The sequence below is a fragment of the Astatotilapia calliptera genome, chromosome 9 (assembly GCF_964374335.1).
Source record: "Astatotilapia calliptera chromosome 9, fAstCal68.1, whole genome shotgun sequence".
In the NCBI taxonomy this organism is placed as follows: domain Eukaryota; kingdom Metazoa; phylum Chordata; class Actinopteri; order Cichliformes; family Cichlidae; genus Astatotilapia; species Astatotilapia calliptera.
The window spans coordinates 20,049,790-20,074,776 of NC_137430.1; the positions used below are offsets into that span (position 1 = coordinate 20,049,790).

Sequence of the window (24,987 nt, forward strand, 5' to 3'; positions counted from 1 at the left end):
TAATTCCTTATATTTTGTGCACAAACTGTTGTTTTGTTGTTGCTGCTCCCTATCACGTATGCTCTGGCCCCGTCGCCTAGTTGATACTTAACACTGGCGATTATAACCCTGGATTCTGCTTCTGTTTACTGTCAGATGCATATCAAACTAATGCCCAGAGGCAGGTGCGCTGTATTGAATTAGAGTTGCCTTTTGACAGCGTGAGACCATTTGCTTTTTCTGTAGTGGGTGATTCAGTGTCTCACCAGTGACGTCTCCTTTTCTCTGTTGGGAAAAACCAAGACCACTTGAGCTCTACGTTTCCCCAAGGCAAAGCAAAAGCAATGGAATGAAATAAGAACAAAATGAGGATGCAGAGTGGATGAAAAGAGGGGATGATGCTTGCTCACAGCTGACACAAACGCATGATTCACTGATAGCCCAGCAGGTGGCATTCAGGATCCACTTCATTTAGACTGCTAGAGCTAGGAAATTATTTTACTTCAGAAAGCCAGGAAGCGAATGTTTTGTGTATGCAGTAGAAATGGAAGCATATTGATGGAGCAAATTGATCTGAGACTGTGCACAGCTGATGACAATCTATTGAATAATAACCTTATTTGCACACAAATAGGTAATAAATGTCATGGGACCAGTAATATACCCTTATTACAGCAACAATATAAGCAGTAAATCAAATCCGCCTGTGTAATGACAGTCTACTACTATTGAATAATACAAAATGACTAAAACAACAAGCTAGATCCATTTGCAGAGAAAATGTGGACAAAATCTTTCTCAAGCTAATAAGAAAGTGACTCAAAACACATTCCACCATGCCATATTTTATTTTAAACAGTCCAATTTATATTAAAAAGTGAATAGAAGTATTAGATGGAGTTTATAATCCACTATACATGCAGTATTATAGTCTAGTTTTGGGTGCAGATCACAGAATACATGTAGGGCAGGCCCATCTGTTTGAGCAGGAAACAGATTGCATCCTGCAGCGAGTTGCACAGCCTTCCAAATTACTCTGCAAGTATCTTCACCACAGAGACGTTTAATAGATGTATCATCATTTCACATGTGGAGCCCGAATGGGATTGGATGACGAGTTATTTTATGTAGATTCGTTTTGTGTATCGCACGGTTGGTGATGACTGGGCATTTCTTTGAAATGCTTATTAATGCTGAGAAAACTACAGTTGTCATATACTAAAAACACGTAGGCAGCATTTAACGCGATGCTTGCTGAAGGGCAAGCTTGCACTTTTTATGTATTTTATTTTAGCAAGTATAGTACAGAACATCAATTTCTTACTAGCCTAAATTATAGTTTGGGTCTTGTGCTAAAGTCCCACTCCCTACGTATCTTTCTTTTAGATACCAAAACATTAAACAGTACGTGATGCGATAACCAGACTCACTTTCATCTCTCTTTTCATACACACGTCTATCAATGGTAGAGATTCGATCGATTCTTTACCCTCACAGAGACGAAAACATGACGAATGCTTAGGGGAAAGCAAAGCACCAGCAGCTGCAGTGAGATTAACGGACAGTGTCTTTGTCCAATCACAAACTCCTGATTCTCTCTCAGCCAATCGTGTGGCAGCAGGCGGGACCCAGAGAGCGTCTGAACTGCTTGTGTAGCTGCTAGTTAGCTTAGCCATGCTGCTGAGCGATGACATGCATTGATGCAGAAATGCTATTCCAACGGGGCACGGCGTCTCGTCAGCTAGGCTAGCGTCTTGGAGTGGGGAAAAAAGAAAAAAAAAACCTGGCTGCTTAGCTAGGATTCTGGATGCCGCTTCTGTGCATCTTTGGCTGCTGTGTGTAACCCTTTAACATATTTCCAAAAGGACATAAGAAGAGGTGGCCGTCAGGAATCAGGTAAGACCTGGTATGACTAGAGCAGGGTATGAATCTGAGCTGCCGCTGATGGTGAAGCTCTGTGATACAGACTGCAGCACTAACGGTTCTCCAGCGTTAAAGCTCACGCAAGCTAACAGCTAAACGTTAACCTAGACTGAAAAAGAAAAGGAGAGAGAGAGAGAAAAACACCTAGTGTCCATGCCAGCATGGCCAGCACACTGTTATCCAGCTGGCAGACGGTTAGTCTGGCTGTAACCACTAAAAGCAGATGGGGGAAATTTTCTTAGCCAGGTTAATGTTAGCCGTTTTAGCGTGACACGCTGTCAAGCTCAGGTTATAAGGTAAAAACTCCACCAAAACTGCTACACAGCTTTATCATCTTTATTCTTCTTTTCGTTCAAGCGGGCACCACGTAAACACTTCTATTCGTAAGACTGACAATTTAAATGAAGCCACAGTGATGTTAAACCGTTTGATCCAATTTACAGTTTATACTTAAATGCAGCTTTATTTTTTTCTTATTATATCTCAGGATTACGTTTTTTAATTGCGTACTGAGTTGAACTCGCTTGGTCGTGGTCTCGATGTGCATCACTGGTATTGGGGTTTGCTTCAAGTAGCCATAATTAGTCATAGCTGGTCCATCACCTCTATCTTCACCCAGTGATACCCAGTTGGCTTGGTATCTGTTTATTTGGATCAGTAGTGCTCAACCTAAAGACATTCTGTCCCAGAGATTTCAAATGCAAGAAAAATCTTCAACTTAGAGAACATACAACAATGAATTGTTTTTTTTGTTTGTTAAATAGTTTTTTATTTATTTATCTAAACTCAATTTGTGGATAAATACCTACCTGTATACTACGTGCAAAATGCATTTGAGCCTACATATTCCTAGTTGGATCGCTTAGATCTTGTTTTCGGCAAGATTTTGGGTAATTGCACACTTAGTTTATCCCGTAACATTGTTTCTACCTTACACAACCCAAGCCAGACTAAATGTCATTCTTAGAAGCACAATGGGGCAGTTCGTCTGTATAACTCCTGGCGAGCCCTTGCGGCTTTTGTTTGTGTGGCCTTCTACAAAATTTGGTGCAACACTCAACAGATTATTCCAGCTTGAGGTTTTTGTATTGCAGGTATTTATTTGATGATTTGTGGTTAATTATATCAGAGCGATTTATGCGAGTAGCCTGCACATCTCTGCAACCAAATACTAGCGACTGGTTAAGAATTACTCTGTAATTATTGTCACAAGTTAGTTTTCAAGGAGGTGAGAGGAGGAGGAGGAGGAGGAAGAGAGAGGCATTTGCTCTGCTGTTGCTCTCTTCTCAGTTGGAGTCACAGAGAGGGTATCCACAGCTTGCAGGAGGAAATGGTGATGCCATTCTTATCAGCATTTCGTACTCGAAGGCTTACATTTGAAAATCAAATGTATGCATGGAAACTGCAATTAGGCAACCTATTTTAAAAAAAAATTGCACCTGTCAGCTGCCATGTCATGAGCTTCTGTGCAGAAGTGAGGACTGTTCCTTCACTCTGATATACTCCTTGTGTACTCCTGTAATAGTCATACATCCCACACTATAATGGTGCTCTTGTTTGGATTTTATGACAGAATAATCGTATGCGTATGAAGGCGTTATCCTTTTTTTGTTTGGCTGTGCCCTTTCCTCTTTTCCGAGTGTCTGGCTACCAGTGGCTTCCAGCAGCCAAATCTGTCCTCGCAGCCCAGGGTAAAATACCAACTTTGTTTTTCTCGATAGTCAAAACGATGGCTAAAATTTCCCTCGTCAGGGCTCAGAAGCTAGTTCATAAAGTCACCTTTCTTTCTTTTTTTTTTTTTTTTTGGACTTTTTATGAAGTTGAGAAATGGGGATTTTTTTTTTCTTTTTTCCGCAATTGTCTCTTTGCATGTTATCGCCTTAATCTCTGTTATTGCATACATTCTCTTCCATTTCCTCTTTCATTTTTTTTCTTTTTTTGTGCCCGACTGCTCATGCATGTAGATGTTTGAAGAGTAAATAACAGACGTTCTCTGTATACATTAACTGTGACAGAATATGACGGAGCAACAGCTCCTGCTTTCTGTGCCCTGGCAAAGGGCAAAAAGGCGACTAATGAGCAAAACACTGAAACCAAAAAAAGGGGAGAAAAAGATAAGTTTCAGCTTAACTACTAAAGCAAAGTTGTAAGGAAGTGCACAGTTATTGTTTCTTGTTTGGACTAAGTTTTCCAACTTTTGTAAAAGTGTACTGTCCCGGCTGTATTTGCCATCTTTTTGTTTTCTTTTGAAGTGATTTGACTTCCTCGTGTCGAGTAGGAGAAGTGTGCAGTTTCAGTGTTTCTTCTCTTAGTCCATTATGGTTCGGGGTTTTCTTTCAGTGGGTTTGGCAAAGTGATAATGAGGATGTGCGTACTCGTGCAACTACGACTGTCATTGTTGTGACAGCAGTTGTGTAGCACTGAATTACAAAAAAAGCAATACTGTCATAATGAAAGAACTGTGCGTGTCTTTAATGATGAAAGCAGGCTTTTTAGGCACAAGCTTAGGTCATTTCTGTGAATTTGTTAAACCAATAGTAAGTCCTGTCCACAAACCTTCCTCAGTCTGCTACAGTACTTTCAGTAGGAGCAAGAAAATGATGGTTCATGGGTGGCTTCCACACCACCCGTTTTTCTTGTCATGTTCTTTATGAACATGTTATGCAAAAAAAACAAACAAAAAAACAGTTAGACCTTCATATAGCTCCAGTATATGAGACTGTTCTAATTAAAACCTCTTGTGTACCAGATTTTTGGATCTATAATCTCACCTCTCAGTGTTGTCTGTGGTCCACTGGTAGCAAATAGAGATCAGTGACTAGATGGAAATTTTCCTGTGACTATTTTATAACACCCAAACCTAGGAGCAAAGTTCAATTTTATGGCATAACGCTCTTGGCTGTAACGACAACATGGAAAATATTTGAATTAAAGCAAGCTAGATCTTGAATGCAATCACACGGGAAATCAAACAGCAAGAATGAAATAATTAAACAGTCCGGCAACCTAGGAATCTCATCAGTCATTTGAGAATCAGTTTGTTTTTCTTATCGCATTTCTGATCGCCTTGAAACTGACCTTCAAGCAACTGCTGAGATATTGGCTTTGTTGCAGACTTAAGCATCTTAATCAGATTATTTTGATTTCTTTAGTTTTTGTGTGTAGAAAAAAAGCTGACCATCCCTATAAAAATCTGTTGTTGCCTCTGAAATGAATGTGCTGGATCTTTTGAAGGGGTTAGCAATAGGGCTGCCACGATTAGTCGACTAGTCACGATTACGTTGACTATTAAAATCGTCAACGACTAATTTAGTAGTCGACGCGTCGTTTGAAGCTTTGTAAGATCGCAAAAGACGCAGGAATAAGTACCGGTAGTAGTATTTAAGAGTGTAATAACGGACTAAAACAGAAGATGGCAGCACTGCATGTACAAGGATGCCAGCTGCCGTTAAACCCCGAAGAAGAAGAAGAAGAAGCTGTGTCCCAGAATTCATAGCGCGGCCCAGCGCATTTGTCAACAATGGCGGCAGCTAGTTAGTTTTAATATTACTCTTATTATTCTTTTTGGGTCACAAAATAAAGTTTAACATATTTTCAGGCGAGAATGTAGCTGTGTAAACCTCAAATATCTGCTCAGTTTATCAAGACACCACATATTTTCAAAAGCGCTCCAACGTTTTCTGAGACGTCTGTTACCCACTAGCTCGATAGCTAGCCGGGTTCAAGGCTCACTCGAGCCTGTGAGAACACCGGACTCCCAGCAAATCGTTTTCAAACCCACCGCCGTCTTTCGCTACTCAGGTTAAACATTTAATATAAGTCACTTAGATAACTTAAAAATGTTATTGTTTGGCTTTTTAAAAAAAAATTTTTTTTTAGTATTTTATTTGTTCCTGAGTAAATCTGTTTGGCTGAGATTAAAGTTATAGTTTTTACACAGCTGAATAAATGTCAAGCAGACAACTGATTATCAGAAGTGTGAGATGCTCGAGAATATACTCCGGTGTCCTGTTATATTTTAGATAGCAAGGAGCAGACGGCTGAGTTTATTAAACTCCACCGAAACAATCTGCAGATGTCATTCAAATTTAATAAACTATCATCTTGTCTTTTTTTTTAGTTAGCACATACCTTAAACACTTCAAGCTGTAAGCTAATGATAGTTATATAAGAGCAGATGCATGCTGGTGCAATAAGCTGTATGTTTTACGTCCAGTGGATGCATGATCTGATTAGTTGACTAATCGCAGAAATAATCGGTGACTAGTCGACTGTCAAAATAATCGTTCGTGGCAGCCCTAGTTAGCAACATGTATAACAAGTGCTGTTTCACACCATTTCCCTGGGTATGGAAAAGTTGCCAAACAATCTCCAGCTTTCATTAAAAATGCATGAGAACATTGATTTTACTCTCAGATAATACCCTAAAGAAATAAAATGAACTGAAATGTGTGTAGGCTGACTGATTTGGGGAGTACAGAGATGAGCGTTTCTGTGGAAAATGTTCTTTCCCCCCCTCTCTCCTATCAGAGAATGTAAGGATGGGAATTTTTGCAGATCCTAGATTTTTGATTTTTCCAACTTGTGTCCTTCTCAAATGTCTGCCACAAGTAGCTTGTTTAGTTCTATTGTGATGGCATTTTTGAGGATGTAGGAAGAGTTCAAATGAAGCCTTTATCTATTTTATATCTACTACTGTCCAGTTTACAAATAATCTGTGGTTTTTACTGAAACAATAACAAGGTCTTCTGCTTCATGGCAGTACTTCCCCATATTTAGATTTTGTTCATACTGACTCCTAGCAGGTTTAGGAACCATGACAGTACACAAAACCAAACCAAGAGCAGCTTTATTAAACTGCACTGCTGTGTGTTGGAGTTCCTTCTGCTTTGTAAACTTAGATTAGTCATTGGGAAATCCCCTGGAGCTCCAGAATCACAGATGCACTGTTGCTTTAAACCCAATATTTCTTGGATGTGGCCATCATTTTACCTGGTGGGTAGGCCAGCTAGAACAAGAGCTGCCAATTTCAGGGTGTACATGAAGAGGTGTAGGCTGCTAAATTAGGTTGAGTCTAAGGAAATGGATCCTTTCTTCCACAGAGGTCTGACAGATATCTGCTTACGGATGGAATAAAAGCATAATAAATAATAAAAGCATGCTTCTGGTGAATCACCTCGTGCTGCCAGCTGCAGAGTGTGCATTCACTATAAATAATTAATTATAATTAGATAAAGCATGACTTGTGTGCAGTCTTGCAAGTGGCTTTACAGTAACATTTTTTTCTATGTTTTGCCTTTTTTGCAACATCATAGGCTTTCTACAAACTCTTTGGTTATGTAACTTGCTGTGATTTCTGATAAGGAAGCTTTGATCAGGTTTTCAGGGCTGATACAGATCAACTTATTTCATTTTGACAATCTCGGTTTCAGCATTTTTTTTCTTAAGTTTTATTAGCAAACGCCTACTTGTAAGGACCCATGAAAACCGTCTTGGTTTCACATTTCTTGTCTTCTCTTTTCATTTGAGCAACGTTAGTGTGAGCCTCTGAAGCAATGCTTGGTAGATTGCTCTCTTCTGGGGCAGTGATTTAGACTTTGTGAAAAATCAAAATTCAGCAATCAAAACTGACTTTATTACAGGTGAATCTCTGTGCAGCTTAGACACAGACATTGGCATTCTGTTTAACATCTCGTCCCCCTCTTCCAGCCACAGAAAAGGAGTCACTTCACCAGTACCGTCTTTCTGTGGGCTAGACAGTTCACAACCAGACTGAGGGTGAATATGCAGTTGTAATAATAAACTGTGAAGTGAAATAAGGAAGTGAAAACATTTTTAGCGTAATGTTTGTTAATTTGAATTTTATGAACAGATACTCAGACACAACAATGGATATCCTCTAATATGGATGGATGCCTATATGAGAATATGTTTGTTTGTTTGTCTGCTATAGATTTGAAAAGGTCATGGGCTATGATTTAATTTCTTTATTGTGGTGTTTGAGACATTAAGTTTGCCAAAATTACATAAATACTGCCTTTTATGAAAATGGCACTACTCCTTTTTTTTTTTTTTTTTGCATGGGATTTTCAGGCTAAATTGCTAAGCAACATATTTCAAACAGTGGCGTTTATGTGGGCCTTTCACATATTTGTTTAGAGTGTAGAGTGGGGCTTTTGATGTGAAGTTAGTCTAAAAGAAAGCTTGAAACTTTTGCTGTTGGTCGTTGCTATGAGAGTAAATCTCTGACAGTTCTCAAAGGACATGAGCCACGGTCTATTTTAGGCCATTCCCAACTGCTGAGGGTGATCCCGAGGGGTGGATAACCAACTGCTTTCACACAGTCATGAATGTAGCTTAGCCTATATGCTTAACCCAAAACACTAGAGGCCCACTAATTCAATTTTAATGTGATGCTGGAACAATACAGTTTTCTAAAGTGGGAAATCATGTGATCTGTCTTGGTGCTAAAGTTTAAAGTAGTCCAGCAGTTCATCTTTGATCTCTTTAACAAGGTACATTACAAGCATCAGTGCAAAGATAAGTTATCTGAACTCATCTAAACTCGAAGAGGGTCAAGCCTGCTCTCTGTCAGCTTGCATCACTTTCCCATCATCCGGTCACCCTTGTGTCCACACTTCCTGTCTCACAGCTGGCCTGCCAAGTCTCCCATGACCCTTTGCTGCTGTGCTTCTGTTTTGTTTAGAGAGAAACTGGGACATCTGGGATGAGCTGCAGTCTCATGGGATTTCAACTGCTGTGGTTCAGTGTGAAGAGAAGCGCAAACATGTCTTAATCGGCCCATCACCATCCTGTGCTGTCAGTTTGTGAATCAGACCTTCCCTGTATCTAAAATGCACATTTTGGTGGAAGGAGGAAGTGTAGCAGTGCCAGAGGGGCTGAGTGAGCAGCGAGCAGAAAGAGCACATTCCAGAAGGCAGCAGAGCCCTGTGATTTTAGCAGGCTGTCACAGGGATTAGGTTACTCTGTCTGCCTCTGTGAGCTCATGCTGCTGCTGTCTCAGTGCCTCAGCAGTCTTGCCGAGCAGTGATACACTGTATGCCCACACAGTGAAGATAGACAAGGATCCATAGTTGTTCTTTTTGGTTTGTTTAGCTGATACAATATCCAACTGTTGTGAGGTTTTCTTGTTTGTTTGTTCATTTTGTTTAACAAATAACTTCTCATATGACTTGTAAAAGGACAAAAATTGACGTCAGTGCAGCTCTGGCTATTTTCTACTCATGCTTGTCTCCAGGACAGCATCTCTATAAAATGCATTCCACTAAGAGTCCACTAGGAGTGCTCTTTGACTGGCTCTTCACTTGTGTGCTTTTTTCCTCCCCCTTTTTCTCATGCATAGACTCGAGAGGTTATGGCAGTAGCTGTAGATTGCAGGATGTGGTGAATTCATGTCAGTGTTGTTTTATTGTAATACAAGAACTGACAAAGTTGCACTGTGCATCTTCATTACACTGCTAATTTGCAGTTATTGCGGTTTGTGGTTTACGCCGTCACTTGAGCCTCGTCAAATTTTGTGTAACAGAAAGGTATTTTCTGATGACTCTAAATAAAGGATCGCTGACCTGTGTTCAATACCCCAGTGATGCCATTTGGGTTAGTTTTACATTGCTGATGGGAAACAGTTGTGACTAGAGTTGGTACTCTTGAGAACATGAGTGGTTGACTTGTATTAACACTGCTTGACCTGTCACTAGCCTGGCGTGACATTAGATAACGTTGAGCCAGACTAACCGCTTGGTTTATAATTCTGCACATTAGCATGACACAAATAGGCCCACTTTTTTTATAAACACACATTCCACTTGTGGTAATACCCCCACACCGAGTTCAATCTTGAGCTGTTAGCTGTGAAGTGACAGCGTTTCAGCGTACACTCAGCTGGCTGTTTTGTGTAAAAACTGCCCCGGTATGTTTCTAATATTTTCCAATACTTTGTCAGATATTACTTGATTAATCTAAATTATAATTCAGCCTTTAAAGCAGATGATACTGATAATAACGTGTTGGAAAAGCTCTCAGTAAAGAAGCTACTAGAACACAGGTTTTTATTCTGTTTCAAGGCAGAATATTAGAGATGTTTTGTTTTTTTGTTGTTTTTTTTTGCTTTATTGACAGCAGACTGGTTTTGAATGTTACGAGGGAGGAATAGTAGAGCTGCCACGAGCAGGGAAAACCCTGCACTTACCACAGACCACCAGATCTGGCTACTTCTCCAACCATTTCATGCAGTCTCGGTGCCCTCATTGATGACCACAAAGCTTGTCTGTAAAGATCGTGTTTTTGCTTTATGTTTGGCACCCACGTTATTTTTCCCAGTGCTTGGTTTCTTCAAAACATCTATACTTCTACTACTTACTCATTATAAAGGTCACAGGCTATTTGTCTGGGAGCATTGAGTCATGACATCATCGCATTTGATAATCTTGTCCACTGAACATTTCCACATCAGCAGCCCTTGCCCTCGTAGTGGTTTTTGTTGTTGCTGTTGTTATTGGTTGGCCTCTTTTCTTCTCCACATCACTGCGAATCATCAGTGAATATGTTTTTTTGTTTTGTTTTTTATTTTTACTTGTCTTGCAAAATTCTCCAACTACAGGTGATTCTGCATATGTTAATTCATCTCAACTCTAAATGGAAAGACAGTTTTTTTTTTCACGTTTTTGGTTAGTTAACCTAATTTTTGTCTCACAAATGCAAGATGGCGGCAAATATGAACGTATACAGCAGCACAGTGCTCCCGAACTACAATTTTGTTGTACATGTATGATGATACTGTATTTTATAATTTAAGAGGAGTCCTTTTTTGTTGTTTTGTTTTTAAAGCTGTGAGTTAGAAAGATAAATGTGAAAACATTTAGTCACAAAGTCAATAAGATCGATGTGTGCTATGTGCTGCTGGCGGATTGGGCTTACCTGTTAATTCTGCCTGGCAGCAGGGTAAGTGGAGATCCACAGTTGATGTTAATGCGAGACCATTTGAGCAGTTTGACCCGTCTGACCTCTCGCGTAGCGCTTTGGGGCAAGGCGACTGGTCTCGGCTCAGTATGCAGCTGCATGATTAGCTCAGGGCATCTGTCGCTTAACTTTTTGATCCTCCCTCACATTCGCATCGCAAGTCACTGTGGTGTTAATGTGCACTTAGTGCTTAGCCATCTTAGATGTGGGGGGTGATGGGTTGCAGCGTGTTTTCTGAAAATGGGAGGAATAGCTGTGCACTTGCGATTTGGTCATGAAATACTAGGGAGAGTGTAAAATGGAAAAACTATAGTAAGGGTGGGATGTTGTAAATGCAGAAGGAGCGCATATACACACTTGTATTCCTGTTTTGGCAGACAGTTATCCAGCCCAGCCCAGGGAGTGGAGAGATTGTTGCTTTTGTCTTGGGTGAAGGAGGCTCTCGAGAAGAGTAAATCAGCTCTTTGTTTTTTTTGTGCCACTCCCTAACATGTCTCGCAGTGTTCATTAATTTAATTAAGGATGGAAAAGGAGCATGCAATAACAAGCCATGAGATAAAACCACATTATACACCCAAATGATTTTTTTCATTTATTTATTAGTTTTTTTGCAAATTAAGACAACACCCCATATGTGGAAAGCTTAAACCACAGGTGCCCCCCACCCACCCAGCATTTTATGGAAGCTATGTTACACAAATAATTTTTTTTAATCACACCTCTTAGTTTCTGACTCTAAACTTGTTGTAGTCTTAATGTGGCAGCATCATCTCATGTTGCTTTAACTGTCTTCTGTTCTTTCTTTTTTTTTAGTCCGCTAAGATCTCCCCAGACCTCCCTTTTTTTTTTTTATTTATTAATTAATTAATTTTTTTATAAATTTGTTCTTTTTGTGTTTTGTTTCGTTTTTTTTCCCCGCCTCCTCTTGCTTAACCATGCTGAAACTTAGCTCTGCAGCTTCTGCTTGTGTTTGCCTAAGATCAGGTTTAGGCGTATCTCAAGGCCAGCTATAGAAGGAAACTTAGACACTGCTGCTGCTTCAAATAAAAACCAAGAGCTCTCTATCAACGAGGTCAGTGTCTGGTCCCTGGAGTCAGTCGGGAGTTTTTGGGGCGGGGGGGGGGGTGAAGGTGAAACTCCATCCACTCTCGTGACATCAGAGCAGCTAAGCAGATGCTTCAGTGGTGCCCCACTCCCTCACTGTTGACCCAAGTATCTGCTGTATTAATCTAGCATATTCTGATTGTGCTGATGGCTGCAGGGGTCATGAGACCAGCTGTTGTGAATGTGCTCATTGTTGAACATGAAGTCTTCACAGTGGATCACAGTCTTCCAAAATCATAATTTTAGATAGCTCAGGGAACCTATGAATGATTGCAAACATCGCTGTTCATATAAGCTGAACATTTGCATTGGTGCTGCGCACAGTTTTGAATATTTATAGGCCAGTGCTAAATTTAAAATAATATCCTTCATCACTGGTCGCTGAGAGCCTCGCTCACTGACGTACCCACATTTCTGACGCACAGTGCCTCTCTCTTTTTTTGCTTCCCCGTTGCAGTAATCTTTACCATCGTTCTGATTTCTCGCTTCACATTTGATGCCTAAAAGAAAAGAGAGTTTGGTAGTTTAGCATTGCTCCTAACCACCTGTGTAAATGTATGAAGGCTTCGTTTGTACACTGTCATTGTGGATAGTCAGTTATGACTGTTATTAAAAGAATACAATTAGTGGAGGGAAATTATATCTGAAGAGACTAAACTGTGGAAATGTTGGCTGGCCTTCTGCTAATATAGTTTAATGACATCATCTGTATCTTGGCATTGGTGCACTACAAAGACAATGTTGTAAACACACTGGGTTCGTTTTATTTAAAAATCAAGAGCCAACACTGTATAAAAGAGGAAGTTTCCTGGTAATATCGACAAATCTGCAGAGAAGAGTTTTAAGAAGAAGCAAGTAGTAATTATCTCGCATCGTTCTTGTTCTTTTTCTAGGTCAGCAGAATTGTCAGAGCCCTTGAAGTTCTCAGCTTTGATGCAGTACAGGTACGGCTGCCTGTTTCTAAACGGCTTCTAAATTTACGTCTGCTGTGTCTTCTAAATAATCATTCTACATGAGCAAACACCACAGTCTGGACATGCGTCTCAAGTGTTAGCAGACACAGGAAACAGATGCTCATAATCCATACTTGGGAAAGATATGAAGGCTCGGTATAAGTGTAAATAAGTAACTGCTACTGCTGCTCATGAGATAACACTATTCTCGATGACACTATTTTGAAAATGTTTTAATGTTTAAAAGGATTCAAAGAGTTTGTGAGGTAGAATATACCCTTTGGTCACTCTCATGTCTCTCCTTGCTCTCTCTCAGTGTTCCTAGTGCAAGATGACGGAAGAGGTGATTGTCATCGCCAAATTTGACTACATGGCCCAGCAGGACCAGGAGCTGGACATCAAGAAAAACGAGCGTCTCTGGCTTCTCGATGACTCAAAGTCCTGGTGGAGGGTTCGAAATGCCACCAACAAAACAGGCTTTGTGCCGTCCAACTATGTGGAAAGGAAAAACAGTGCCAGGAAAGCATCTATAGTCAAGAATCTCAAAGACACACTAGGTAAAAAGTAGTTATGATTTCCTGACTTTGACTTGAAGCTTTATCAAAGTTAACACTCTTCTCCACAAATTTGTTTAGTGTTATGGAGGATCTCACCATTTCCCGGTAAAGCTTTGAGGATGTTTTATGAAATATTTGCGCATGTTTGATGCCTTGCAGCATCTTTGACTGTTGGTTGATGTGCTTTGTGCTTTGCATGCTTTAAAAAAGAAAAAGAAGAGTGGCATTACAGAGCACGTTTATCTAGGCCAGCTACAATACATTGTTGTGGCGTGTGATGAATCTTGTGAAAGTCACCACAGGAGAATGGTCGCAGGCTGATATGTGATTGGTTGAAATGCAGAGAGCGATTTTCATCTCACTGTGCACTTTAGTTTGAAACTTTAGTTTCTTGGAGCGTTGTCTGATGCACGATTGTGTATTTTGAAGCATTTATTCTGGTAAGGCGGTGATCTCTATTTTTAAATGCCAATACAATTGATGTTTTCTCCTGTTGATGTGTGTTAGGTGGAGGTAAATTGGACAATTTCTAGTTTCTGTTTCTGTATGAGCAGCACCTAATTCTTTTATCTTGTCTTGAATTGATACAGCACAGGTGTTTTCTCCTCTATCTGCACCATAGTAACACAGTTTGTTTGTGATTTCTCTTTTCATAAATTACCTAGTTTGTTATGCCTTGTCTTTAGTGTCAGAAGCTTTTTTTTAAACATTGAACTCCAAACTGTTTGAACCACATGCCATCATTATCCTAATTAAAGCGTAATGGCATAGCTGTTGTCAGTTTACGCTAATCCATTAGGTGTACACTAGTCATCGTCTGCTATTTATCTGCATAACATCAAATTGCAGGGGGAAAAAGGGTACTTTTTAAGCAGTTTTGTTTATTGGTGATGTGGCAGTGTCTGCGTGCTGTTGAGTAGGAGGATCTCTGCGAGGAAACCCTTTGTCCGAAAGGTGTTTTTCCTCCCGAAAGTTTAGAAAAAAATGGGGCTATTCTCCGTCCTTCTAACCAGAAGTGTGTCATAAGTGTATACATTACAAATGTTTGCAAAACCCTTATCTGTTGGACACGTGAAATGTGTCTTCCTGTTAGTGTGTGCGTGAGTGCTGTGGTTAGATGAGCCTGTCAGCTCAAATGCTCTCGTAATGAAAAATCATGTAAGGGCAGGAAGCAGCCTCTCTAGTTTTTAATGTGCGGCTCATTTCTTTTCTGTTTTTGCTCACTTAAATAAGCAGGGATTTCCCTTTTTTCTCTTGTTGTTTTTCTGTTTATGGCATGTAAATTTTTATTTATTTATTTATTTGTACTGCTGCAGTTTAGGTCTCCTCAGTCTTCATGTCCTAGGCTTTTATAGGTTTATTTGCCTGTCTGTTCTCTGTTGTCTGTAGTGTGTGCGTATGTGTTTGGTTGTCGTGCACCACAGCGACGAGCTTCCCCGTAACATCCCACCTGTCGGTGCATCCGTTGATCAAATGGTTCACATGAACAGCTGCAGCAATGGCAACTCCAGCTATTTCTCACTTACACATACAACTCAGTAAAACATGAGCAAATGTGGTCTAACCATAAACCAAACTTTATAAAACACAAATATAGCAATAGAAAGGTTGTAAATGTATAACTTTCACTTTTTCTTGTTTTTAATTATTTATTAAGTAGATTTAAAGCATTTTAGCTGTGAACTTTAGGGCTGACTCTTCAATAATATGTGGGAGGGAAAACCTTGGGTTTTTTTTCCTTTTCCCTTCTTCTTTTCTTAGCCAGGTCCGTTGCTGGGTGTGGAGCAGTGTCATCGTTCGAAAGAATGTGTGATGGTATGATCCGTGTGTGTGTGTGTGTGTTTTAGTACTCATGTTTCCTGTGTTTGTTGTAAAGTTATGAGTGTTTCTCCCAACAACTGCAGTCATGTGACACTGAGTGTTCACTGACTCACTCAGCTGCTGCCATGTCCTCACAGATCCTTATATAATTTTTTTTAAGGACACTACCCTCCTGCTTCTATATGTTGAGGAAATTACTCCTTCACTTTCTTTATACCTTGTCTTTCCCTTTTCTTTCTCTGCGCGTATAAGTGTCAACCCCCCCCCCCCCCCCCCTTCTTCTTCTCCTCTCCATGAGGCCTCTGTGCTCTGCCTTCCATAGCTGGACTGAAGGCCTCTATATCCCACACTCTCATTGGCTAAGCCTGACCACATGGTCACAAGTAGGCTGCCCTGCTCTGAAATCCTCCCAGCTCTCTGGGTGTTCACATGGAATAACTCTACAGCTGCAGTGGGAAGAGAGCGGGGGCCGGGAAGGAGACAGAGAGAGGGAGAGACGGCAATCCCAAAATGGACATGGCTAACCTATTCAAACATTTCTTTCGTGAGTTTTCTACATTTCTAGTCTTCTTAAGCTGCTTTTAAAGCAAGTATGACTCATTTGTTGTTTTACAAGTTGTCCGGAAATGTTTTGTCTGAAGTTTGAGTGGCTTTTTTTTTTTCCTCCTCTCACTCTCGCGCTCTCTTTCTCTCTCTAGCTGTGCAGCGGCAATTGTCAAATCTTCTTTCTTTTTCATCTTCCCTTCGTGATTTCTCACACTGGTTAGTTTTATCTTAGTTAACCAAGTAAATGTGTCATAATTGGAGCTGGCGGAAACTGATTTCTGTGCTAACATGTTGTGCTGGTAAAGAGAGGGTGAAAGGGTGTCTTAACAGCTTTTGTGTGTGTGTGTGTGTGTGAGTGTGAGCAGCTGCAAAGACTGGGTGGATATGCTTTTGAAAAGCCTTCTGCTGAGCCGAAGCCTGTAATTGCCTCAGCAATCGTTCTCTGCCTCTTTCTGTTGAACACACATGCATACACACAGTAATCCCACTCCAGTTCTTTCTACTATTAGTCCCAGTGAGCTAGGTGTATTACTTTATCATGCTTGAAGACCCCTACCCTGTTTAGGAATATCTTAATATATAGCCAGTGTGTGTTTTCTCTTATGCTAACCTAAGGGTGCCCCCACTCATTCTAGGAGGGTCTCTTCCCCCACCGTCCACCCCACCTCCTGTCATGGGCTACAGTTGAAGGGACGCAGGGTGCTTATGTAGAACACTGTAGTCATTGTAGTCAAGAGGAGGAAGGGGTCTTTGCTGATTGATGGGACCCGGGTTCCCATCTCCCGCACCTCACTCGGTTATCAGAGGAATGTCGCTACATGGACAGCTCTGTGGGATGAGGATATTTTACAGCCACGCTGACACTCGTTTTCAAAAGGCTTCGGCACACACGCTTGCTGTAATCTCACCTTGTAACTGCTGAGTGATATCGCCTGTCTCTGTCTATCTTTGTGTGTGTGTGTGTGTGTGTCCGTGTCCACTGACTAGTCTGCTTGCTGTCTGAAGGATCCAGAGTATGGTGATGAAACCAACACAGAGATGAGCTAACAAATGTTTTGCTTGTGTAAACTGAGAGCTGTTAGTCTTTCTCTCTGTCTCTCTCCCCTCCCTCCGTTTTCCTGTTTCTCAGCCTCCCCAGCGAGCGGAAACTCTAATTTGAGGCACATTTCTCTCTGAGCATTTGGAGAAGTGAAGCCAGAGAGGAAGCAAGAAGTTAGAAGGAAGTTGAATCATATGGGGGGGGGGATCTATCTGTCGCACGCTCCCTCATTTCAAAGTCCGGCTTTTCTCCAAAACCACTGATCGCTCTTCCCTGACCAAAAAGGCAAAAGACGTAATCATAATTAGAAGTTTGGCAGGGGAGTTGTCAAGTTTCCTCAGGCCTTCAGATGTTGTTCTCCTGTGAAAAGACATTTACTCGTCTTTGTTTTCCTGTATATTCTTCCATTAAGAATTGCTTAAGAGGAAGTGAGCAAGGGTCTGGACCTGTTGAACCATTGCCGACATTAACAACGCCCTCCCCCGCCTTGTCAATTGAATTATATTGTCTACTATAGATGATTGCTTTTATTATAGAATAATATACCGATTATTTTCCCAGTGAATAACCACAATTTGGTCTGTAGAGTACAGTCAAAAGATCACTTAAAGTGTTTGTTTATGATAATCCAAAACTCAGAAATCCAAAAGGAACAAGTAAACCAGACTGTATATCTATTGTGAGTTACTTATTTGGTTTAGTTAAAATGCAAGGGGGAGGGGGGGGCTGGCACATAGAAAAAGTTTTGTTTTAGACTTTGTTGTTATTCAGCATCATTTTGACAAACTGGTGGCTGAAGGAATATAAATATTAGCTCTCAGTAGAGCGTCTCTTTGCCCCCCTGCTTGCTGCCCACAATTGAATATCTATTGTTTGTTTGTGCAGCATGCCAGTATCATGACACTCGTTGCTTTATTGGCGTGTCCAAATAGCAATCATGTAAAAGACAGTGGTTATGGAAATCTTTTTCTTTTTTCTTTTTAATTGAACTGACGTGTTTGTATTTGGGGGGGAGCACACATGATTTACAGCATCAGCAAAATGCAATTTAAATTTAGGTCACCTGAGTAAAGGTGAAGAGAAAGTGAAAACGAGTTTTAAAGTTACTGTGCAGTTTTCTGTTTTGTTTTGGGGTTTTTTGTGATTACATATGTTAACCAAATAATTTTCCTGTAGCGCCTGACTGTAGCGGTGTGCTGTCCAGATGCGTAAAGAACAGAGGAGTATTTCTCTCCGAGCGCTGCTCCGTCACAGAGATCGATGGCTGCCTGCTTGCTTTTGATGTCTCGAACAGCTGAAGTTGAAAGAAGTTTGCACGTTTCCTGCGTTTCAACCGCGTTGGCAGCTTTATTGAAGCTGTAGTCTTAAAAGGTAGCCCCGGTCGTCTCCACTGAAGAACAGCCAACTCACTCTTGTGTGTCTTTCCTTTAGCTTGTTTGATTTTTGAACTACACATGGCTGTCATTATATTTGGCACATAAACCATACGACTGAGTGTGGCTTTTTTGCGGTACATATATTGTCTGAGTTTGCATTGCTGTGAATCTATAGAGCACTTTCTGAGGCTCTGTGTTGTCACCACATGACATAAGTGTAGTTTGCGTGATAATTTAGGGAACATGAGAAGAAGTGCAGTTGAGAATATGACTGTGATTAGAGCAGGAGGACTCAAAATGCCAAAGCAGGAGTGTGTTCAGGCACTGTCAGACAGCCTGACGCGGGGTGTTGTCGTCCGCAGAGGAAGAGTCGTGAAATGGAGGGAAGCCAGGAGGTCGAAAGGGTCCTAGCAGACAATGGGACAGCCAGCCAGTGTAGGGAGGCCACAGTTGAAAAACAAAACTAGTTCCTGTCTACCACTGGTAGCTGAGCAAACTCCCCAGCACTTTCTTCTCCTCCTGCTGAGTGTACCTCATCTATAAACCCCCAAAAAAGCAACTGTTTCAGAGGTGGTTACCAACTAAGTCATGGTCTTAATCATTGTTATTTACTGCCATCTGTTGCAATATGAGTTCCTTCCTCTGTGTCCTCCTCTAAGGAAATACACAGGAAAAAGCATGTGACGTCAAATGAGAGAAAAATTTCCAAAGCAAAGTTCTTTTTCATTTCTCTTGTTATCCTTTTTCTGGTAGCAATAGAGTAACGGGGGGGTTTGTGGGTTTTTGGGGAAGCTGAAAATCCCACACTGCATGTACACATGCACCGTGAGGGCAGAATTTTAGGTTAAGTTCAGGTGTCAGCAATGAGCGGAAACTACTCTGTAGGTGGTGAGATGGTGTTTATTTTTAGCTTTCTACATTTAAATCTGCTTTTTTCAGAGTACATGTATCTGTAGCCAAAAACACCGTTTTCTTTTTGTAGGCCAGCTTGGACGTTGTCCCACAAGAAATAAAACCAGTAGGTGTTTCAATAGGTTTGTTGGATTATTGCATAAAATATGGAGAATTAGTTTGTTTTCTTTGGCAAAATGGCATTTGTGTAAATGCTGTCACTAGAAAGAAAATCCAAATTTGAGGTCATAAACTCCACTGCAGCTGAATGACGGCACAATCGGTGAGGTCTTGTGTTCGATTGTGATTGTGTTAAATGGCTTTGAGACTTTCTGTAACCTCAATTAGCGACTCGTGAGTTCTAAAATATTTCCTATAGTAAAACGTTTGTCTGAAGCTTGCGGTAAACACAAGCCGTATTTCAGCAGTCATTGATTTTTCACAGGGAACCAGAGGTGAAAGCACTGACTTGTTTTGGGGTTTTAAGATTCATCGCTGCTTTACTCTGTCTCATGTCTGCAGTTGAAGGATTCTGTTTCTCGTCGTGTGGGGCATTTTGTGGCAAAGGTTTCATTACTAGTTGTTGCAGTGGGCTGTTGGTCAGATGAAAGATTTCCAGCTTCAGCCCTCATATAATCCAGCAGTGCTTAACCTCAGACTGTCCTGTTACTGCCCTAACGTACGTCACTTATGTAATGTGTTACCATTACTTCATAAAAAAGACACTAAGCCCAGCTACCTCTTATCTGTGCCATGATAATCTGGAATTTCTGCAGGTTTCAAAATGCCTCTACACACTTTGTTTGTTTGTTTGCTGTTACCACCTGTACGTGCTTGTTACTGTGCCTTTACTACTCTGCACATACCTTGTTGAGTTCGACATAATAAAAGGTCCAGAGATTGTGCTCAGAGCCCTATTCTGCACAGCCACGTACATTTTTGTAATCGACCTACAGCAGCATTACAGATGGGCCCTTTTCTTTTGTCTTCTGGTATTGTCTACCTGTAGCCATACAGGCAAATCTGAACATCCTACTACTACAGATTGAGCATCTAGTCAAATTTAGTGGCTCCGTTTTTTTTTTGTTTTTTTTTTTTAATGCAAAGTGTTCATGTGAGCGGAGCAGGAAGTGCCAAATAAAAACTGTGACAGGGACACTGATAAGGACTGTTGGCTGGCCAAAGAGATAAAAACTCAAAAATAAGTTGTCTCCGGTGTCAGTCGGAGGTAAAAGACGCATTATTTATACAGAGTTCACCTTTAACCTTTGTATGGAGCTAACTAGGCCATTTCCAACTGTACAAAGGCACACCCCGGAGCCTGCACCTGCATAATCACTCTTTGTTTGTTTGTTTGTTTCCAAGAATTGCAGATGCTTTGGCTGTTGGAAATCTAGATTTTGGTCTGTGATGTTTATGCATATTTAAAAACTTAGACTAGTGGATTTATGCTGTGGAAACATTTGTTTTTTGTAAGAAAAAACAATTTTTTTGTTGTTGTTTGACATTTTGCCTTCAAGTCCTAAAGACTGCACAGATGCATAACTAGCATCTGCGCAGCACTTAACCTCCACCTACAGACATCAGCTCTTAACACCCTGTCTGGAGTCTGTAGTTATGTACAGTGGTGTGACTAATAACAGGGTCTACCTGGAAGCAATTTGACGTTGGACTCTGAGCACTACCGTGAAATTTGTCTGCTCTCCTTGAGTCAGAGACACCTTTCAGTAGCAATTTATGTGTGGTAAAGGATATTCAGTATGGCGTTGTGACACATTAGTCACGTTCCCCACTCCGTCCTGGAGACTACACCCTGCCTTAGTATATAATTTCACCCAGCTGTCTTTTGATTGTGCAAGCAATAGCTTTGCAGACGTAATCAGGAATAGGGTCTCTCGTCTGCTTGCTCTATCTGATATCAGTGTCTGGTTAGTTTTAGCTTCAGTCTGGTTTACCGTCACATCATCGGTAAGAGCATAGATGTGTCATGATTACAGTAACGTCACGTGGGCTTTGTTTAAGTAGCAAAATGGCTGTCAGGTGGAAATTCTTGCTGATTGAAACAATTGCTGGGAAAAAGGTTCACGGGCATGGTGACTGTTCTACCGTTAGCCTCCGTTTGTTGCCCTTTTGCCAGTGGTCAACTATGGAAATGTGTGTGGGCTAGGTTGGCATCAAATACAGAAAGGAATAGCTAGTTTGCTGATAGCCCACAGTTGATAACACGTTGATGAATGTGCTCCTTATCATCGCACACCGGTCAGGTTGAGGGGGTGTTTGGAGAGTGATGGTGCTGGGTAGAGACTGGGAAGAGCACTCTAGAACAAGGAAGTCAAAAGCCTTTGATTGTATAGGTGAAATACAGCCCAGTTTAATCTCAGCTGGGCAGACTAGTAATATACATTGCAAAATGACCCATTAAAATATATATGACAGGTTGCTTTTATATACATGTAAACAAGTACCAGTACATTCTGAAGACGGTGACTTTCAGTTACACAAGATCACAAGTGGCCTACAGAGATTACTTTGGAAAAATAAGTACAATTTCTAACATGTTTTTAGTGCAAATGTATTCAAAGTGGATCCAGTGCAGTTGCAGTGTAGAAAGATCTTTAACTTTCTGTTCTATTGTTTATCTGTCCTCACATGACATACAGCATTGCATTCAATTTTTTTTTATTTTTACCTTCCTCATGAATTCTTTGCAGTGCTCACAGTTTGCAGAATTGTTACCTGCCCTGTGCGTCATATTTCTGATGCTCCTGCTGAGTTTTTTTTTTTTTTTTTTTTTTGTAAGCTGCAGGTGATTAGTTCAATGTGATTAGCAGCAATGAAATGGTATTAGTTGTTGTTTTGTTTTTTAACCACTGTTGGGTAGCAGCAGTTTACTTTCTTTTTAGTTTCCACAGATTATAGGTCCATGCCAAAACAAGTTTCCATCCCACTCACTTTCTTCCCCCAGCACACCAGCATTGCATTTTTTTCCCTTGTTTCCTCAGCACCTAGGCCTAATCCCCAAGAATGTATTTGGATTTGGACTGTGGAGCGGGGGGTTAGGGGAATGTAATGTTGAAAAGGAATGATGTTTAGCCCTGCTTACCCACCCACCCAGCCCATAATGCTTATTATTGCTCCCTGGTATTTGTCTGGGATTTTTTCTTCCTGCCTTAAATTTTCATGTTTATAATGGGAAGTGTGTGCAGTTTTGGTTTTTTGTGTTTGTTTTTTTTAAATTCCAGACTTGTTCCTCACCATTATGGGGAAAATAAAATTCCAAAGAACTGGCCTTTTTTTGTTTTAATTGAAATGATGACTTTTAAATTTGAATGTAGACAAATAAGCATGTCTCTGCTGCTTTTCAGATTCTGATCGAATTCACTGGGTTCAATTTTAATATGAATGATGATAATGATTCCCCTGCAAACGCCAACATCTTTACTATATTCGTCATATTTTTTTTTTTTTTTAGGAATTGGGAAAGTGAAGAGCAGAAAGGGGGGTATGAGAGATCCAGCCCCTAATGCTGACCCAGATATGAATGCAGATAACGGAGAGAGGCTGTATGACCTCAACCTTCCCGCCCTGGTCAAGTTCAGCTACACAGCAGAGCGTGAGGATGAGCTGTCTCTGGTGAAGGGAACACGTGTGGTGGTGATGGAGAAGTGCAGCGACGGCTGGTGGCGCGGTAGCTACAGCGGACGGTCAGGTTGGTTTCCGTCCAACTATGTGACGGAGGACGTGGATGGGACTGCGGGGGGAGGGGGTATGGGCGGACTCGACCCTGCCGGATCGCTGACAGAGAAACTGGCTGCGGTGGTGAACATCACAGCGAACGGAAACCGAGTGCTGCACACAGTTCAGGCGCTCTACCCGTTCAGCTCAGGCAACGACGAGGAACTGAACTTTGAGAAGGGCGAGGTAATGGAGGTGGTGGAGAAGCCCGAGAATGACCCGGAGTGGTGGAAGTGCCGCAAAGCGGATGGACAGCTGGGCTTGGTGCCCAAGAACTACGTCACTGTGCTGGACTCCACCTCCCATAAACCGCAAGCGGGGCTCGCTGGGCCGCCCACACCCGAGTGCGACTACATCTTGCCATCAGGCAGTGGGCGCTTTGCGGGGAAGGAGTGGTACTACGGAAAGGTGACGCGCCATCAGGCAGAGGTGGCGCTCAATCAAAGAGGCACAGAGGGAGACTTCCTCATCCGAGACAGCGAGTCATCGGTCAGTAGCCTCCACCTTCTCCTTGGTTTATCTTGTTATGTGTCGGTGCTTTGAAACACTGTTAGTAACCCCGGTTCTCTTTTCATTTTTAGCCAAACGACTTTTCCATCTCCCTGAAGGCGCAGAGCAAGAACAAGCATTTCAAAGTGCAGCTGAAGGACAACCTTTACTGCATCGGACAGCGCAAGTTCAACTCTATGGAAGAGCTTGTTGAACACTACAAAAAGGCTCCCATCTTCACCAGTGAGCAGGGAGACAAACTGTACCTGATTAAAGCCCTGGCTGCTTCCTGATCCATCTGTCTCACACAGTGATGCACGCACACACACACACACACACACACACACACACCTCTACACATTATTTTCATCAACATATAATACAGATACTTACACGAGAACACACACTAACATTTCAGCTCCAAGCCTGAAGACTTAACACATCATCAGGACTTAAATGATATGTGATTTGTCACAGATTTGTGAGCATTCCAAGAGGAGGTGTGGGGTAAAAAAGCATGGGAGAGACATTGAGGAGGGAGACGGCAAGAAGGTGGACTCCTGAGAGTAACTACAGACCTCTTGGTTGCCTATTTTAAATTATCCAGATGTGCTAGGTCATAGGCAATGCCATGGTTATTTCCACCTTGATATCTATTGCATTTAGTTTTCTTTTCCTTTTTTGTTGTTGTTGATGTTGTTGATAATATATAATCTTTTTAACGGTTTCTTTTAAAAATGTGATTTTTTTTTTTTTTAACTTTACACATTATACAACCAACACCTGACTGAGGCATTTTCTTTCAGATGTTAGCAAACTCGAGAGCCGAGCCTATAGCTTATTTCTTTTTGTCTGTCTTAAGGCGCTGTTTGTGGCTGTGGACAAACTAATACACAACTTCTGCTAATCCCGAATAAAAATGAAGTGACCAAAATATATTTATTGATACAATTCTGTAATGATCAATGTTGTAGAGATTGGAATATCACACTGTGCATTTTCTTTTTTTTTTTTTTAAGGATTTCAAGGTTTCCTCTTATTGTAAAAGGTCAAACTCTCTATATAGTGGTCTTCCTTTGTACAACAGTATTGCTTGTCTCACATATTGCTGTATCTGTATCACGTGAATGTTACAAAACCGAGGCAGCGTAGATAGGGGTTTTAAATCCTCTAACTTTGCATGGACGCACACAAACCGAATAGTGTCCTAACACCTTCCGCCTAGCTCCGACAGGAGAGGGAGAGACAGTCCACAGGGGTGACGGGGAGTTTATCTTTGCATATAAAGGTCATGTGAAGACTCAAAGTATTTTTCCCTCCTGGGTCTCTCCTCCACCCCCAGCCCAGTGTGTGGGTGACAGCAGATGTGTCTTCAGTGTTGCCAAAGGGGATGGAGATGGACGGCAGTGAGGTGAGCCAGGGTGAACTGCGCGGCTTCCAAAAATATATACAGTGCTGGTTTGCCGGAGCTCTGAGGAAAAATGGAGGGCTGGGAGGGATGATGTCACTGCTCCCTGAATTGGTGATCACTGGAGGGAATGGAGGAGTTGAGGGTTACCCAGGGGTCGCGTTTGTGTGGTTGCAAAGCGTACACG

The 24,987-nt window shown here is 41.3% G+C and overlaps 1 protein-coding gene across 3 annotated transcripts; it reads left to right on the plus strand.

Moving 5' to 3' along the window:
* The first annotated feature begins 1,658 nt into the window (after positions 1-1,658).
* On the plus strand, positions 1,659-24,326 carry nck1b (NCK adaptor protein 1b). 3 transcript variants are annotated; one of them, XM_026179655.2, is made up of 5 exons: positions 1,659-1,875; positions 12,879-12,929; positions 13,255-13,495; positions 22,641-23,392; positions 23,485-24,326. In XM_026179655.2, exons 3-5 carry the CDS (start codon positions 13,270-13,272, stop codon positions 23,683-23,685), a joined length of 1,179 nt encoding a protein of 392 aa, XP_026035440.1. In that variant the 5' UTR covers positions 1,659-1,875; positions 12,879-12,929; positions 13,255-13,269; the 3' UTR covers positions 23,686-24,326. The 3 variants fall into 3 exon arrangements, with proteins under 3 accessions (XP_026035440.1, XP_026035441.1, XP_026035442.1); XM_026179656.2 differs by lacking the exon at positions 12,879-12,929 and having other exon boundaries at positions 1,693-1,875; XM_026179657.2 differs by lacking the exons at positions 1,659-1,875; positions 12,879-12,929; positions 13,255-13,495 and adding an exon at positions 15,710-15,860.
* Positions 24,327-24,987: the final 661 nt, after the last annotated feature.

Coding starts and splice junctions, on each gene's coding strand:
- nck1b (XM_026179655.2), top strand. CDS start 13,270: ATGACGGAAGAGGTGATTGTCATCGCCAAATTTGACTACATGGCCCAG. Junction 13,496..22,640: donor GAATCTCAAAGACACACTAG/GTAAAAAGTAGT, acceptor TTTTTTTTTTAG/GAATTGGGAAAGTGAAGAGC. Junction 23,393..23,484: donor TCCGAGACAGCGAGTCATCG/GTCAGTAGCCTC, acceptor TTTCATTTTTAG/CCAAACGACTTTTCCATCTC.